This window comes from Phalangium opilio, unplaced genomic scaffold (assembly GCF_054372755.1).
Source record: "Phalangium opilio isolate 3A_F unplaced genomic scaffold, DU_Popi_V2 ptg000025l_1, whole genome shotgun sequence".
Classification (NCBI taxonomy): Eukaryota; Metazoa; Arthropoda; class Arachnida; order Opiliones; family Phalangiidae; genus Phalangium; species Phalangium opilio.
The window spans coordinates 4,524,223-4,541,525 of NW_028324156.1; the positions used below are offsets into that span (position 1 = coordinate 4,524,223).

At 36.8% G+C, this 17,303-nt stretch overlaps 1 protein-coding gene and 1 long non-coding RNA gene across 2 annotated transcripts; one reads left to right on the forward strand and one right to left on the reverse strand.

The window, feature by feature from the left end:
• Positions 1-7,338: 7,338 nt before the first annotated feature.
• LOC149691899 (uncharacterized) lies at positions 7,339-14,540 on the reverse strand. The gene is made up of 4 exons (XR_016383527.1): positions 13,404-14,540; positions 13,131-13,320; positions 8,808-9,688; positions 7,339-8,740 (listed from the first exon to the last, which is right to left on the reverse strand). It is a non-coding gene; the product is annotated as an uncharacterized LOC149691899 (long non-coding RNA).
• A 974-nt stretch (positions 14,541-15,514) lies between these two features.
• Positions 15,515-17,299, forward strand: PIG-V (phosphatidylinositol glycan anchor biosynthesis class V). Its single transcript, XM_089869369.1, has 3 exons — positions 15,515-15,675; positions 15,830-16,939; positions 17,008-17,299. Exons 1-3 carry the CDS (start codon positions 15,610-15,612, stop codon positions 17,248-17,250), a joined length of 1,419 nt encoding a protein of 472 aa, XP_089725495.1. The 5' UTR covers positions 15,515-15,609; the 3' UTR covers positions 17,251-17,299.
• The last annotated feature ends 4 nt before the right edge of the window (positions 17,300-17,303 follow it).

The following is a 17,303-nucleotide window of genomic DNA, read 5'->3' on the forward strand; positions in this document are numbered from 1 at the left end:
TTTTTCCGATTTCCAGTTACTGAACGTAGCCTCTGAAGCTTCTTGTTTATTTTACCTCTCCGAGTGACGATGACGTCACGGAGAGGTTTTACACTGGACGTGTCTGTGTGTCTGTGTCTGTCACCGCGTTCGCAGTTGGCAAATCAGACCAAACGTGTTCGCAATTTCCTGACCGCGTTCGCAGTACACAGAAATTCGGAAAATTTTACTTCTATCTTATTTAACGCCAATCATTAACTAGTCGTTACACCTTCATCTGCTGACTAACCGCCAATTCTTTCACTCAACACCCTCAGTATTTATTGGCTTCTAACAACAACACCATGAACTAGTCTTTCGTGTACACCACATACACACCAATCTGTTCTTATTGGCTTCTAACACCACCATCAACTGGTCTTTCGCCTATACCACATAGACACCAATCTGCAATAGAATTATTGAGGATACGCAGGAAATTATTAAACGCTTTAACCTTTAAAATGACCTTGGCAATATCTCGCCAATTTGAATTATGTATTTCCGTTTTCTCTCATTGGCTGGTGGACCTTTGTTTGGAAAGTAAATTAGTCTGGACTCGAATAGGATATAAAAGCGGTACGAGCGTAATAGTAGCTAGGAGGATATAGGGGTGAGGGAGTCTTCGACTGCCCGATCCTAGAGCTCAGGTTTCGGCGCCTCCGATGGGAGATTCGTGCACCCGTACCTAGTTACCTTGGGTATGCGCATCACGTGACCACGCAAATCCAATTAAAAAATAGCGGGTTTTTCACGCTAGCTTAGGACTTTGAAACAACGCCGCCTATATTACGTGTTGACTGCACTTGTAGTGATATTTTTTTAATTTTATCGGGCGTTAACTCGACCCTCCCACAATCCTTAATCCATCTTAAACACTTATCTAGTAGAGTTTTTGGTGTAGGGAAAGAGTAAAAATCGTTACCTTTATCTAAGAACCATAATTTACTATTAATAAAAAATAAAATAACGATAAAAAAACGGACCCCCTTCCCCGGGACGGAGGGGTATGAGCGACAGAGGTAAAAGAGAATTACGTATTTTTCGCCTTCCCCGTCAGCAACGTCATCAAGACGTACTTTAAGTGAGCCTATAAGATAATTTAAACTTTTAATTACGTGTTGGAGGGAGGGGCTCTATACTAGGCTATGAGTCGGACTGAAGTAAATATTAACCGTTCTCCATTCCTGCTTCTAAAATTAAATCTATCCCTGGTATAGTAATTAAATTAGTAACTTGAAAAATATGCTAAACACAAAGGAAAATATTACATTCGCAATAGAGAATTACTAGATTTGAGAGTTGTATTCACGTCTAATCTAGGTGTAGATTATTAATATCTGTGTATTGAGGAAGGTAAGCTCTTTCAGTTCGTAAAAGGGTCCCAAAAATTAATTTAAAAAATGTATTTCTTTATTTAGTTTGTGAAAAGACGGGCGTAAGTGTTTAATATTGATCCTTTACATGTTCTTTCAGAAACAATCTAAAGAGACGGGGACCGCGGTTTGGACGTTTCTCTTCATCCCCCCCATCCTCCTGCCGTCATTATAAAAGGTAGGACCATGGACTCGATTTACATATTATCAACTCTGCATAAGCTTTCAGTAGTAATACTTATCAAGTAAGAAAAAGTATTTTTAGCAAACATCGCATGACGTACATCTACGGTGAGGCTCTTAGTTTGACCTGCCCTGTTGTTGTTGTCCCTGTCGTGCCAGTATACCCACCTTTGGCTGTATGAAAGTTTTCGTTAGTCGTTGAAGGGAAAGTGAAAGGGAGAGAATTGTGGTGAGGTGATATTTTTCGTTCGTCTACTTATGAAGGGAATTATGATAGTAAGGTTAAGCTATATATACTCTATATATATAGGCATAAGTTGTAAATTAAAAGTTTCTTTACGTGTAATAATTGAACCATAAGTTTATAAGATATGTTCCATAAGTTTGTCACTACCCATACTTCGTAATGTTAGAGGCTTAATGAGAGCTAGTTCAAGAACGACGTGAGAATTGACTACACTCGGTTTTGCAGTCCATCCTCCAATTTAGTCTGTACTAAGCCTTTGACAGGGCCTCACTAGGCGTCGCTTTACGAGAATCTATGACGTTTCACCTACGTCACTTCATGACAAGCTCTCATTAACGAGTGACACGCTTATGGAACATATCTTATAAACTTATGATTGAACGTTAAGTACGTAATCATTTTAGCACTGTTAAAGGTAACTCGATCATCGAGGGGATAATCACTAAAACTTTCTGTTATTCTATTTAGGGTTACTTGTGTGTAATCAGTTTAGCATTGTTAAAGCTAAAACATCGTTTTTATAATGGCCTTACGGGTAATCATTTTAGCAATGTTGAGGGTAGCGCATCGAGGGGCTACTCACTCAAGTATTCTCTTGGCGTCGCACTATTATAATTATAACATAAATAATTTTATTGAAGTAAGGATTACTGGTAATCATTTTACAGTTAAAAGTAGCGCATCGAGGGGCTATTCACGTAAATTTTATATACGCTTGTTAAGTACGGTACGATGTGGCTACTATTATGAGCCCAGCACTTGGCCCATCATGTTTAACTTTTATTTATTAGAAATTTTGTTTAATCAAATCTTTCTTGTTCAAGCATTATTATTTGCCGGTTCAAGCAAATTAATGAATATTTCAGTTTAGTTCTATCATGGAAGAACTAATTTATTTATCTATATATATATAAATCAAAGTTCTGACTGACAAACTGACTGATAATCAACGCCCAGTCCAAACTGCTTGCCCTAGAAGGCTGAAAATTTGCAGGAACGTTACTCATAAGTAGTAGGCGCGTACTAAGAAAGATTTTTCCAATCCGCCGCAATCTTAATAAATGGCACCCCGAAATGTGAAAAATCTTCTCTATGCAACAAAGTCCGCGCATTTCAACCGATTTCGCAAATATTTAGTACACTGGTTAGATAAGTGGCAATAAGTTGCAAGATGACTTGGTCCAATTAGCTAGCTGAACTTAGTTAGCTAGCTGAACCTTTAACCTATAGACGGGCTGAATGGTCTTTTGGGTTCGATTTGTTGCCATCTTTTTAAATGGCGGCCAGAAATTTAAAAACCCCTTCTTTATGGAATAGTGTCCGCATGAAAAGTAATAAAAATGTCCCGACGGGCTGACGGGCAACGCCGAGTGCTTTCGCTGACCTAGGGTGCTACAAAAATATTAGTCATCAATAAAATCTACCCATTCTTTATATCATTTTGATGGAACTTCTTATTACACGCGAGCGACGCCGCGGGTAAAAGCTAGTTTATTATAATTACAGATGTTCGGTATTGATTCAAACGTTCCTGGCAATTCCGGCGTTACTCTATTCCTTGCCGCCATATTGGTATTTCTTTCTAAGCTATAAATGTTTATGTTTTGAGGCATACCAAGTACAATATACGAGGGGTCCGACTATACCAAAAAAAGCGTACGGAATTTCGGGATTTCTTCTTGATTTCGCCTAAGATTTCGGAATTTCCTCTTTGATTTCGTAATTTATTGATTACTTCAAAGATTTCGTGAGAAGCGTACGGGATTTCGTGAGAAGCGTACGGGATTTCGTGTAAATGTCGGACCCCTCGACAATGTATAATTTAATAGTGAGATTGAAGTAGTTTATAATGTCACCGAGGGGCTAAACACTCGCGCATTCTGGCCTCGGTGTAGAAAAGCGATACTTGGGAGAGGTAATATTTTTATCTCCATCCACCGAACTGAAACAATGGTTGGGTAGTTATTTTTGCTTATTAATTGGTCTTAGTTCCGAGGTAGTTATTTAGCAACTTAAGGTTATCTAAACAAATAATTTAATACGAAGTTATAACAAGACGACCCAAGGGCTGGGCTCGTAAGAGTAGCCACATCGTACCGTACTTCGACGCGCTTCTTTTAAAACAGTGGTAAAACCTGGTACCCGTAAAGTAAATCAGAGTGAATAGCCCATCGATACTCTAACAGAACCCTTAATCCTTATTTCAATAAATTTACTTACGTTATAAGTGAATATACGGGGCCACAAGCTAGTACTTTCTTTTAAAACTCTTTTCGATTTGTGGAGAAATAGACGTGTTTTGGGAACGTTCCCCCTTTCGCTAGCTCGAGATAGAAGCTCTCCAGGATTACAGATTAACAAAGCTTGTTTTACAAATACGAAGGTGCATTTTCGTTACTATTAAGGGTTGGTCGCTTTAGAAATTGAAAGCTCAAGGTTTTAACTTCCGTTATTTTTGTATTCAAGGTTGGGTGGGTTTTTATCTTTTTACTATTGTTCACTCGCACTTACATATTTCTTTTATACGCTTAATCTATACATGGTTAATAATATTTATGCAATTTTAATTTTAATTTTAACAATTAACTTATTCCATAAAAACGCGCAAATTACTTTCCTAATTTTTCAACACTCAGTGACTTTACGCGCTTCCTATCTGGACGCAAAAGGGCTACGTTTTGCCACCAAATACCCTGGTTTTCCATCCTAACAACCTCGTTTTCCACCGTAGGATATTAGCGTGGGAAAACAGTGGAAATTCTAAGCCGATTAAAATTTGTTAATAATAGAAATTTTCTTATTATTTTCAGTACCTGGACTCAACACTCGGAAGTTGCGCGTTTATAAAAATATTCTTATTATTTTCATTATTAATCTTTTTAATAAAATCTAATGTATCAATGAAATATGCTTCAAAATAAAAACTCGCATTAATATTTATAAAATATTATTTGATAAAATTATTTCTATTTATAAGCTTATTAATTATATTATAGTTATGGCGTCAAATAATAAAAAGAATAAGAGACTTTAACCAAAGTTATAAAAGTGATTACCACATTTTTGAAAAGTATTTTAATTACAAATTTTTATTATATCCGAATGTATCAAATGGAATAGATTTCGAAATAAAATATTGAATTAATATTTATAAGTCTGCGTGATAAATTTATTTTTACTTGTAAGCTTACTAATTATATTTAGTGACTAAGGTATAGAAACTCGCTTCATACCTCTGAATTAGAGTATGATTAAAATGCTTGCTCAATACAGTAGAGCCGTCAGTCGAGTATGAATATTTTGAATACAGTTTCAAAGTTATAATGAATGATTTTATTCGAAGTGCATTGCACTGAAGCGTGTCGTAGCAGCCACGTAAAACAAACTAATGCTTTAACTAGTGCTGGTTACATAACTGTGTGTTTGCTTATGTGTGTGGTAGTGAACGGATTAAAGGTTGCGTCTGGATTACGAGTAATTATCGAGGGGCTACTCACTAAAAACTCGTTAGTGATTTTAAACGGGATAGGGATTTGGGGTTACTTAGGGGCTATGGGTTATTATTATTATTAATATTAACGGATAATTAAGCATTAACACATTTGCCACTAGGGGCGCTGTATACGTAGTTACGTATTTACTGACATCTAAAACATAAAATTCTGATAGACATTCGTGTAAGCAATAGATAGTTCATAAATTGCCGCTAGGGGCGCTGTGTACGTAGTTACGTATTTACTGACATCTAAAACATGAAATTATCCTGCTAGACATTCGTGTAAGCAATAGATAGTTCATAAATTGCCGCTAGGGGCGCTGTATACGTAGTTACGTATTTACTGACATCTAAAGCATGGTAAATTTTTGCTATGACGTCATATCCGGTGACGTGGCCAACGACGTAATATCCGGTGACGTGGCCAATGACGTCAAATCCGATGACGTGATCAATGACGTCATATCCGGTGACGTGTCATGACGTCATATCCGGTGACGTCACCTATGACGTCATATCCGGTGACGTCACCTATGACGTCAACGAGGTAATTGACTTGTGACGTCACGACAGATGTTAATGGTAATAGGTAATGATTGTCCATTCAGTTAGGTCTAGCGTTCATTCATTTAGGCCTAGCGTTCATTCATTTAGGCCTAGCGTTCATTCAAATAGGCCTAGCAGTGTTCAGCTATTTGGATTTCGTGCCCGGGGTAGGGCGCACCCGAGTCCGCGCATAGGAGCTTTTAGCGCCCCCCGACGTTGGAAATGTATTTGGTTTCAGGCAAAGGTCAGACGGCTATTTCGTTGCCTGGAAGCCGTCGAGGTCAGACGACTCATTCTTTGCCTGGAAGCCGTCGAGGTCAGACGACTCATTCTTTGCCTGGAAGCCGTCGAGGTCAGACGACTCATTCTTTGCCTGGAACCCGTCGTGGAGGTCGCTTGGAAAAACCTTTGCAGCCCAGCTCATCGTGATCCCGGCTTTTAAGGTCGATTCTTGATAGCTCTGCCATTTCGCTGAACGTTTTTGCCGAGGACGCAAGCTGAATTCGACGCTCTTCAACTTACTTGGCGGCCATTGCTTCGCCTCGTGGTGCTTTAACAGTCCGTAAGCGTAAACTTTACAATAATCCAAACTCATCTAGCTCCCCTTAAATTATTTATTTTATTTCAAGTATTTAAATTAATTAGGTTGTGTTAAATGTTAGTAAACTTTATTTATTTATTAAAAATCAAGTATCATAAATAAAATTTTACAACAAGATCTTGGACAAGAGAGAATTCCTTAATAATTAGTTGAGGAAAACGGGGTACGTAATTAATTTAGAGATAACGCGACAGATTTTCGGAAATCAGGTCCCGTCGAGAGAATTTTAAAACACGAGGACCCTAAGCCTAAATTAAGCCGTGTCTTATCAAACTCTAGTTATTTTACGGATACTGTATGTGGGAATAGTTTTAAAATAAATGGAAGGTTTTCCTAAAATTAGTTAACGGGCTATTATTATAATCTATTAAACGGGGTACGTAATTAATTTAGAGATAACGCGACGGATTTTCGGAAATCATGTCCCGCCGAGAGAATTTTAAAACACGAGGACCCTAAGCCTAAATTAAGCCGTGTCTAATTAAACTCTAGTTATTTTACGGATACTGTCTGGGAATAGTTTTAAAATAAATGGAAGGTTTTCTTAAAATTAGTTTAGGGGCTATTATTAATTAATTTAGAACTAAAGCGACATATTTTCGAAAATCCAGTCCCGCAGAGATAGTTTTAAGACACGTGGACGTTTGCCCTAAGCCTAAGTTCAGCCTTGTCCAATTTCAACTCAAGTTTTTTTATGGGTTCTATCTGTGGGAATAGTTTTAAATAAGGGTTTTCCTAAAATTGGCGAAGAAGATATTTAAAATTATTATTCTATTAAAAGGGGCAAGCAATTTAGTTTAAATAAATTTCAAGTTTTCCTAAAATTAATTTAGGGGATATTTTAAATTAATTTCATTATTAAGCTGCGTAATTTAAAATAAATGAATGGCAAGTTTTTCCGAAATTAGTTTAGGGGATGTTTTAAATTATTTTCATTATTAAGTTACATAATTTAATTTTAAATAAAGGGCCGCTTTTCTTAAAGCTATTTTCTATACATTTTTGGGAATTAGCTAGCGAGAGTATTTATTTAATTCGGGGTGGAATTCACGGTAGACAACTTTCTTTAATTTAGGGTGGCAATTAGTTGGTGTAGTTCGTCTCGGTTTATAAATTTTGGTAGCCAGTTTTTTAATTAAGGACACGCTTTTCTTAAATTATTTAAATCTACGAGATTACTTTGTTAGTAGGCAATAGTTTAATATGTGTTATTAATATGCTTTAATTTATAGATGTGGATGACTTTCTTGGATTTTTCTGTCGCTGGTCATTCCGAGACTTATCCTTCCAGATGACATCCTTTGTTCCGATTGACGCAAGACGAAGCTGTTCTGGACTCGCTATCTATCATTCCTGATGAGATGCTTCGTTGGATTCACGTTACATGATGTCTTCTGGACTTGCTCTTTCTCTTAGCGCTGACTTAAAGATATGGAGGAAATCATCAAAGCTAGAAGACACAAAATACATCTTTTTTACTTGCAATATTTTCATGTAACCACTTAACTTTTTTGCTTGCAAATTTTATTTGTAACTACTTATTTTTTTTTTGCGTTCAAACTTTAACTTACAAACCTCTTTAATATTTTTTTGTTCGAAATTTTTGTAAACACTTGGTTTTTTTGTTTCTTATTGAATAAATTTTGCCTTAAACCTCGTTCTTTCTTTTCTTTAAATTTTTACGATACTAGACTTGGCTTCAATTTTTTAATGTCTGGACTTAGGGGGATATTTTTGACCCCCTTTTTAAGCTTTTTACTTAAAAACAAGTGACATAATACATTAAAAAACAATTTTTTTACAAAAAAAATTTTTTTTTTTTGAAAAATTTATTAATAAGAAATAAAAAAAACAATAAAATAAGCATAAAAAAGGTCAAAAAAACTACCCTAAGTGTTTTTCGACTATTTTTGTTCCTTCCCCAATATCGAAACTTTAGATTTAAACTTAAGCTACCACCCCCAAGGTAAGCCTTGCGAGCCCAATTTAAATTTAACAAGTCCCTGCTTTACTCGGGAATTATTAAATTTAAACTAAAGCCCGCTGTGGAGCCCCCAAAACAAGGAAACTTCGTCCTTAGCATGGGATTTCCAATGAAAGTCCACTCGATGATTGAAGTCCTCCACTCGATGATTGAAGTCCTCCACTCGATGATTGAATTCCTCCACCCTCCACTCGATTATTGAAGTCCTCCACTCGATTATTGAATTCCTCCACTCGATTATTGAATTCCTCCACTCGATGATTGAATTCCTCCACTCGAGAGAATGTTTCTGCGCAAGAGAAATTCTTATTAATATTTAGAGAAAATGGAACATGCATAACTTCAAATTAAATTACCTTAATATGAAAATCCACTTCAATATTCTTGCATGATGTAACGTAAAATGTTCGGGCAGAAGACAAATTATTATTATTTGACATAAATAGCACACTCCTAACATTAAACTAAATACCTTAGTATGGGGAAGTAAAATAATACCGTAAAAACCTAAGCCTTGATTTAAACCCGCTCAAAATCGTGTTTACTTTTAAAGGACAAAGCGTATAAGCAACCTTCTACCTTAAACATAAATCATAAATTTATTTAGATCCTACAAAACTCCCTCAACGAGTTGCCAAACGCTTTTCCCCTAAAAATATTTATAATTAAAATCATAAACTAGGTGCCTTAATACCGCAAAGGGAATCTCACCCTTAAAATCCTGATTACGCGTTCATTATTCTTAAAAGGGAGGGCTAGGACCAGTTTTCACCTATTCCATATTTCAGCATTTTATTCATGTCCTGGCGAAAAAAAATCCCTAAAAAGAGTAGGACACAAGCTCTTTCCTTCTAAGAATAAATATAATAATAAATAATAAATAATAAACTAAATACCCCAATAATTGCCTACAATGTTACAGGCTGTCGAAATAGTCTTTTTTGCTAATGAGATTCCCTTTAAACGGATAAAATCAAAGTGTAGACCTGAATTGAGAATGGAATTGCCCTGTTAATATTGCTAAAATTACTATTAATAAGATTTAATTACTTCACTGAGAGCGTAAAATATCTAAATTGTTTTCCTAGTGAGATTCAGTTTCAACGGATAAAATCAAAGTGTAGACCCGGAATTGTAATGGGTTCATTGACCTGATTAATATAGGGTGTATTTTGTCAAATAATAATAATTCATTCTAGAATCCAACATAAATTTCTCCTTTGGAAACAGATGATAGCTAAAAAAATAAAACCTGTTCAATTCAAACAATCTAATACAAAATTAAAATTATTATCAAAATAAACTTCTAAATTCTTTCCAAGAAGCCATTTGGATACGGCTAACTTGTAACAAATGTTACGGTGAAAACAAATGGGCTTGACACCCACAGGGCCGGAAATGAGGAAACTTTCATATAGAACATCTGTCCCCTCCTTCGACTAGAAAATTTATAGGACCTTGTCCACTAGTGTGTGCAAAAACTCCACGTATCTCTAGTAGAACCACAGTTATGAGCCTTCAAAGTTGGGTGTAATTATGGTGGGAAGGGGGAGGGAAATAGGACTATAACATAGTCAAAGGACACCCCCATATCTCTAGTAGAACCAGACTTATGAGCCTTCATAGTTGGGTGTAATTATGGTGGGATGGGGGAGGGGGGCAAATAGGACTATAACATATATCTCTAGTAGAACCAGAGTTATAAACCCCCAAAGTTGGGTGGAATGCCATTCCTATCGAGGGGGTATGTTTGGTGGGATGGGCGGGGGGGGGGCAAAACGGACTATAACATAGTCAAAGGACACCCCCATATTTCTAGTAGAACTACAGTTATGAGCCTTCATGGTTGGGTGTAATTACGGTGGGATGGGGGGGGGCAAATAGGACTATAACATAGTCAAAGGACACCCCCATATCTCTAGTAGAACCAGAGTTATAAACCCCCAAAATTGGGTGTAATTATGGTGGGATGGGGGGGGGCAAATAGGACTATAACATAGTAAAAGGACACCCCATATCTCTAGTAGAACCAGAGTTATAAACCCCCAAAGTTGGGTGGAATGCCATTCCTATCGAGGGGGTATGTTTGGTGGGATGGGCCGGGGGGGAGCAAAACGGACTATAACATAGTCAAAGGACACCCCCATATTTCTAGTAGAACTACAGTTATGAGCCTTCATAGTTGGGTGTAATTACGGTGGGATTGGGGGGAGCTAAAAGGACTATAACATAGTCAAAGGACACCCCCATATCTCTAGTATAACCAGAGTTATGAGCCTTCAAAGTTGGGTGTAATTATAGTGGGATGGAGGGGGGGGGCAAATAGGACTATAACATAGAAGAAGGACACCCCTATATCTCTAGTAGAACCAGAGTTATAAACCCCCAAAATTGGGTGGAATGCTATTCCTATCGAGGGGGTATGTTTGGTGGGATGGGCGGGGGGGGGAGCAAAACGGACTATAACATAGTCAAAGGACACCTCCATATTTCTAGTAGAACTACAGTTATGAGCCTTCATAGTTGGGTGTAATTACAGTGGGATGGGGGGGCAAATAGGACTATAACATAGTAAAAGGACACCCCATATCTCTAGTAGAACCAGAGTTATAAACCCCCAAAGTTGGGTGGAATGCCATTCCTATCGAGGGGGTATGTTTGGCGGGATGGGCGGGGGGGGGAGCAAAACGGACTATAACATAGTCAAAGGACACCCCCATATTTCTAGTAGAACTACAGTTATGAGCCTTCATGGTTGGGTGTAATTACGGTGGGATTGGGGGGGGGGGCAATAGTCAAAGGACACCCCCATATCTCTAGTAGAACCAGAGTTATGAGCCTTCATAGTTGGGTGTAATTATGGTGGGATGGGGGGGCAAATAGGACTATAACATAGTAAAAGGATACCCCATATCTCTAGTAGAACCAGAGTTATAAACCCCAAAGTTGGGTGGAATGCCATTCCTATCGAGGGGGTATGTTTGGTGGGATGGGCGGGGGGGGGGAGCAAAACGGACTATAACATAGTCAAAGGACACCCCCATATTTCTAGTAGAACTACAGTTATGAGCCTTCATAGTTGGGTGTAATTATAGTGGGATGGAGGGGGGGGGGGCAAATAGGACTAAAACATAGAAGGACACCCCCATATCTCTAGTAGAACCAGAGTTATGAGCCTTCATAGTTGGGTGTAATTACGGTGGGATTGGGGGGGGAGCAAGTAGGACTATAACATAGTCAAAGGACACCCCCATATCTCTAGTATAACCAGAGTTATGAGCCTTCAAAGTTGGGTGTAATTATAGTGGGATGGAGGGGGGGCAAATAGGACTATAACATAGAAGAAGGACACCCCCATATCTCTAGTAGAACCAGAGTTATGAGCCTTCAAAGTTGGGTGTAATTATAGTGGGATTGAGGGGGGGGCAAATAGGACTATAACATAGAAGAAGGACACCCCTATATCTCTAGTAGAACCAGAGTTATAAAGCCCTAAAGTTGGGTGGAATGCTATTCCTATCGAGGGGGTATGTTTGGTGGGATGGGCGGGGGGGGGGCAAAACGGACTATAACATAGTCAAAGCACACCCACATATCTCTAGTAGAACCAGAGTTATGAACCCCCAAAGTTTAGTGTAATGCTATTCCTATGGATGGGGTATGTTTGTGAACATTTTGCTTAATTACTCGGCCCCTGTTTGTCGTAACCCTGGGTTTCTAATATGGTTGGATGGGGGGGGGCAAATAGGAGTATAACATACTCAAAGGACAAAAACGACTTAACTCCTTAGACTAGAAAATTTATAGGACATTGTCCACTAGAGTGTGCAAAAATAGTATCGCGTGTTCTTGGTTAAGCTATCAAAAACTTTGGGAAAATTCATTGGTCAAATTAGCCAGTGACCCCCTTGGCTTTTACAAATAGTATGGGACATTTTAAAATGTTATTGGACAATGTGTCCTGTGCTTATTTCCGGCCCTAGACACAAATATTTACACCAATAGATTTGTTAATTGAAAACATTTTAGAGAACTACAGTTACTTAAAAAGCTCACTTCGGCGTTAATACACAACTGCCGTTAAAGGCTTTCTACTCGCCTCAGTTAAGGGTAGAGATGGCCGATACCAGGCTTAACCCGATACCAATCGATAACGGTACAAACATGAACCGATACCGATATGGTATCGGTTCATCCCTACAGGCGCGTACTAATTAAGACTTTCACTTATTACTTGTTAGATAAATTGAATTCAGGTACTTTTTATATAAAAGAGAACTCGTCACGATTGTAATTCATAGAAATGAGATATTATCACCATCATTACGTTACGAAAAGACCTAAAAATGTCATGTAGCGTCATATAACGCATTTTAAACGGGTATCGGTACCGGTTCATCCCTAGTTAAGGGCAATATACAGCCAATAACCAAACAACAAAAGTGCAATAGTTATTTAGAACTATGGAGTTCCAAATAACTACCATTATGTTTGGTAACCAATATATAAAATCAACTAAGGCTATGTTTTCTTCAAACAGACAATGGTCGTAATTAACAAACCTATTTGGCACGGTTAAGATACATTTTCCATTTGTAACGCTTTAATTTCCATTCGGTTGCGATAAAACTTTGGTATTTAATCTAAATTAGCCCTTAACATATAAATAAAATATTTACCTGGAAAGATCTCTTATACCACTACTGAAAGAGGCAACAGCTTCCTTGAATCCGTGGTGCCAACGTGGTCCGTAAGCCTTGGTAATTGTAGCACCAGCCAGTGGTGCCAACCAACATGGTCCCGTAAGCCTTGGTCGTAATTAACAAACGTATTTTGGCACGGTTGACCATAAATTTTCCACTTCCAACGCTTAATTTCCGATCGGTTGCGATAAAACTTTGTTATTTAATCAAAATTAACCCTTAAAATATAAATAAAATCAAAATATTTACCAGCAAAGATCGGACAGAAAATCGCAGCAGCCAGTTCTATCGGAAAACGACCCCAAAAATAACCCAGAATGAATAGGCTGCAAACAGGGACCGCTAGATGGCGCTGCTGAAGTTAGGCAGCGGCAGACTTCAAAATATGGCGGGAGCGTGCGTTTCAATTTTATTGTTTCTATTTTCTAATATAATTAATAATTTAGTTAATTATAATTTACTAATGTCTTCAAAACACTTTTCTCCACTTTTAAAAAAGTGATACTGGATTTTATGGATTCCTGCAGCTGGAAAAACTACCCTATAAACATGTTTGTCTAATAGGTCGAAACCTGAAATCATAGTAATTAAACTAATTCCTATGAAAGTTAATTCATTTTACAGGGGACCCAGTTTTACGTTGATCTAGATCAAATAAATGTTCTGAAATTAAAAGTGTAACATATTCCAAAATCTTTGTTTGTTTTTGGCCTAATTATTCCTGTTCTTAATTAGAAAATTAGTAAAATAAAAAATGTAATGAAGAAAGAAGATGCTATGCCCAATAAAGAGGGTGTCCTGTAAGAATAATCGGGTTGCAATACACGTCAAAATGCTATCAGAAATTCCACCTAAAATGGTTCAATGGCGAGAGATGCGATTCTTCCCTCCAGTAATGACAATGGTCAATAATACCAGAAGTATATAATACTTCTTTTCGAGAGAAGTGTACCACAAAACGGGGTAAGTGTAACGTCACTCTTCCCAACCATCGGATCATTTAGAGCAAGGTTACTAAACCGTATCACATACACGATAAATAGTTCCCTCATCATTACTTTATCAGCCTTTAAATATTTGGCAAGACGCGCTTGTGTATTTTTGTCCCATGTCAAGACGAGGTTTGTGGGATGATTGCTGGGGATTTAGTGCCAAACAACTATAGAATACACCTTACGGTGCGATGCCTATTTGTAGTTTGATGAGCGGGAAAGCAAACTAAAAGGGTGAGCCTCTGAAGAATGACGTTACATAACTAAATCATTAAGAGGTTACAGAGTGTCATCCTTCTCCTATTATCCCCTTCTGATAATACTAAGGTTAGTTTCGCCGACATGTGCGCTCGCTTCAAACGTTACAGCGAAAGCGTTCCTTGGTTACTTGAGGTAAAACGGCTATGGGAGGAACACAGTTATTTTGCCCTAATTTTGAAACTACTGGTGCAAACCTCTTGAAATTTTAAAGTGATGTGCAAAACAACGTTTGCTATGATTTGGAAATTTTAAAAAGTTTCCCTTCTATAGTTTTTTGTATAAATATTAGAACGAAAATTAGCCCTACTTAAAGGGCTTGGTCTTGGAACGGTTTAATAAGTTTTTCCGTTTCACTTGTTCGAATCTCTTGAAATTTTAGTGAGAGGCACATTGAACGGTTTTAAGTTATGATGCAAAGTTTCAAAGTTTTCAAAGAAACAATTCACTTCCAAAAAATTCATTAAAATTGTGCTTGTGCATAATCCAACAACCTTAGGGAAATTTTAGGAAAAGGACTATTCGTTTTAAAAGTTTGAAATTTTCCACAATAATTTAAAACCTTTAAATATGCCTTTCACTAAAATTTCAAGAGACTCGAACCAGTGAAGCTGAAGGAAACAAATTTAAACTGTTTGAGACTAAGCCATTAAATTATGGTTCATTTTCGTTTTAATGTTGTTACAACTTTGCACAAAAATACCAAACATTATTTTGCAAATCTCATTAAAATTTCAAGAGATTTCAACCAGTATTTTCAAAATTAGGACCAAAAAACGGTGTTCCCCCAATGACGGAGTTAACTCTGATTTTTGACATAATTTTTGCATCTATAGCCCGATTGAATGGGCTGTGCGTCAACGAAATACTCTCTTAATTTTTCAATAGGATTAGTAAAAAATAAATTAGGGATGGGGTTACTGGTCCCAAGGACCAGTTTAATATTGTAGACGCTGGGGGTCACTGGTCCCGAGGACTAGTTTCAAAAAAATCCTTATTTCCAAGACTGGAGAGGACCACTAACAAAATCCACCTTATTTCCAGCCCTGTAAAGACAGGCGTCTGCTAATTTGCTAAAATCTTGGATGAGACTGTCTCATCCAAGCTAAAATATAGTCTGCTTGTTATGGAGTTACTGAACTTACTGTGTCTGAAGTTTGACATTTGTTTAAAATCTGTTTGTACCATTATTAATAATAATAATTATGAATTGTGTTTTAACAATAGTTAAGTGTTCTTTATTTTCACGACTTTTCATCTATGCAATCCAGGTAAGACCCTTATTAATACATTTTAAAATTAAATGGCTGTTGATGAAGCCAAGGCTTAAGGTTTGTTTTTTATTTTAAATTCCAAATTATATTAGATTTAATCGTTTGCTAATTAAATAAAATAGTTTATATAACGGGTTAATTATGTTTTCAGTTTATATTTAACAACATACTACCAAACCATGAACCAAATCCACCGTGTTTTAAGGCACCAGGTCAAAATGACACTAATTCCAACTTTGACAGTTTGGCTTCTAATTTATACAGTGGTTTTAAAAGCTGGGACGCGCAATATTTTCTTCACGTTTCCAAGCACGGTTACACATACGAAAATACCTTGGCATTTTTCCCTGTGTTCCCGTATATTAGTTACTACTTAAGCAAACCTCTATCATACTTGACAAGTCTTAACATTTATAACTCAATTTTTGTAACCGGACTTTTCATAAACTTAATAAGTTTCATTTTAACATCTGTAGTGATATATTATTTAACACTACGGTTATTTAAAGACAGAAATTTCGCCTTTTTAACCGCGATTGTATTTAGTTTCAACCCAGCCTCAATATTTTTCACTGCATTTTATTCCGAGTCTTTGTATTGTTTTTTAACATTCCTCGGATTATTGTGCCTTGAAACTGGTCACCCTTTTTTTGGTGCTGCCCTTTTCGGTTTAAGTGGCGGTACAAGATCAAATGGAATAATTTCCTGCGGGTTTGTGATCTACAATTTTACGAGACAAATTGCCAATGATGTTGCATCCGTTTACGCACCGTTTAATGTAACTTTGTGGTTAAAACGAATTTTAAGATTAAGTGTTCAACTTTTCTTGTGTTTGGTGCCATTTGTATGGTTCCAAGTTTATTCGTGTCTACTTTATTGCGTGCCATATTACATTCGTCTTGAAATTAGTGATGAAGTTGAACTTTACGCGGAAGAGAAAGGTTTTAAAATGCCTTCGGAACATTTATCACCCTGGTGTTATGATACGATACCTCTTGCTTATTCTTACGTCCAAAAAGAATATTGGAACGTTGGATTTCTACGTTATTATCACTGGAAACAAATTCCAAATTTTATCCTAGCGATACCGGCTGTGATTTTAATATTTTCCTTTTCAACTCATAAAATTGTGGAGAAACTTTGCAATACCAGGATTAATTTGGAAGAAAGGGTTTTAAATCTATTGAATAATAAGATTACAATGTATATTGGACACGCGGTCGCCCTAACTACCTTTGCCGTGCTGTGTATTCATGTCCAGGTACATGAAGTTTATTTATTTGAAAATATAAGTGAAAACATCGGTAAATGTTTCTAAAATCTTTCTAGGTCACAACAAGGCTTCTATGTTCAAGTAGCCCTATTATTTATTGGAGTATTGCTGAAATATTAATGCCTGATTTTGAAAAAGTTTTCAAAAAACGCGGAGAAAGAGGGAAAAATAATATTTTTCAGCAATTGAAATATGTAATTGCACGCAGTTCAATACAATCAAAATTAGTTATGTTATACTGCTTTATTTATATATTTGTTGGAACTATATTATTCTCTAATCATTATCCATGGACTTAATTTTAAATATTTGAAGTTAATAAATAAATAAATAATTATTAAAGTTGAATGAA

What these genes read in the sequence shown, in the direction of transcription:
- PIG-V (XM_089869369.1), top strand. Translation starts at nt 15,610, where the DNA reads ATGAATTGTGTTTTAACAATAGTTAAGTGTTCTTTATTTTCACGACTT. An exon ending in TTTTCATCTATGCAATCCAG is followed by an intron (nt 15,676 to 15,829) that starts GTAAGACCCTTA and finishes TTATGTTTTCAG; the next exon opens with TTTATATTTAACAACATACT. An exon ending in TGCTGTGTATTCATGTCCAG is followed by an intron (nt 16,940 to 17,007) that starts GTACATGAAGTT and finishes AAATCTTTCTAG; the next exon opens with GTCACAACAAGGCTTCTATG.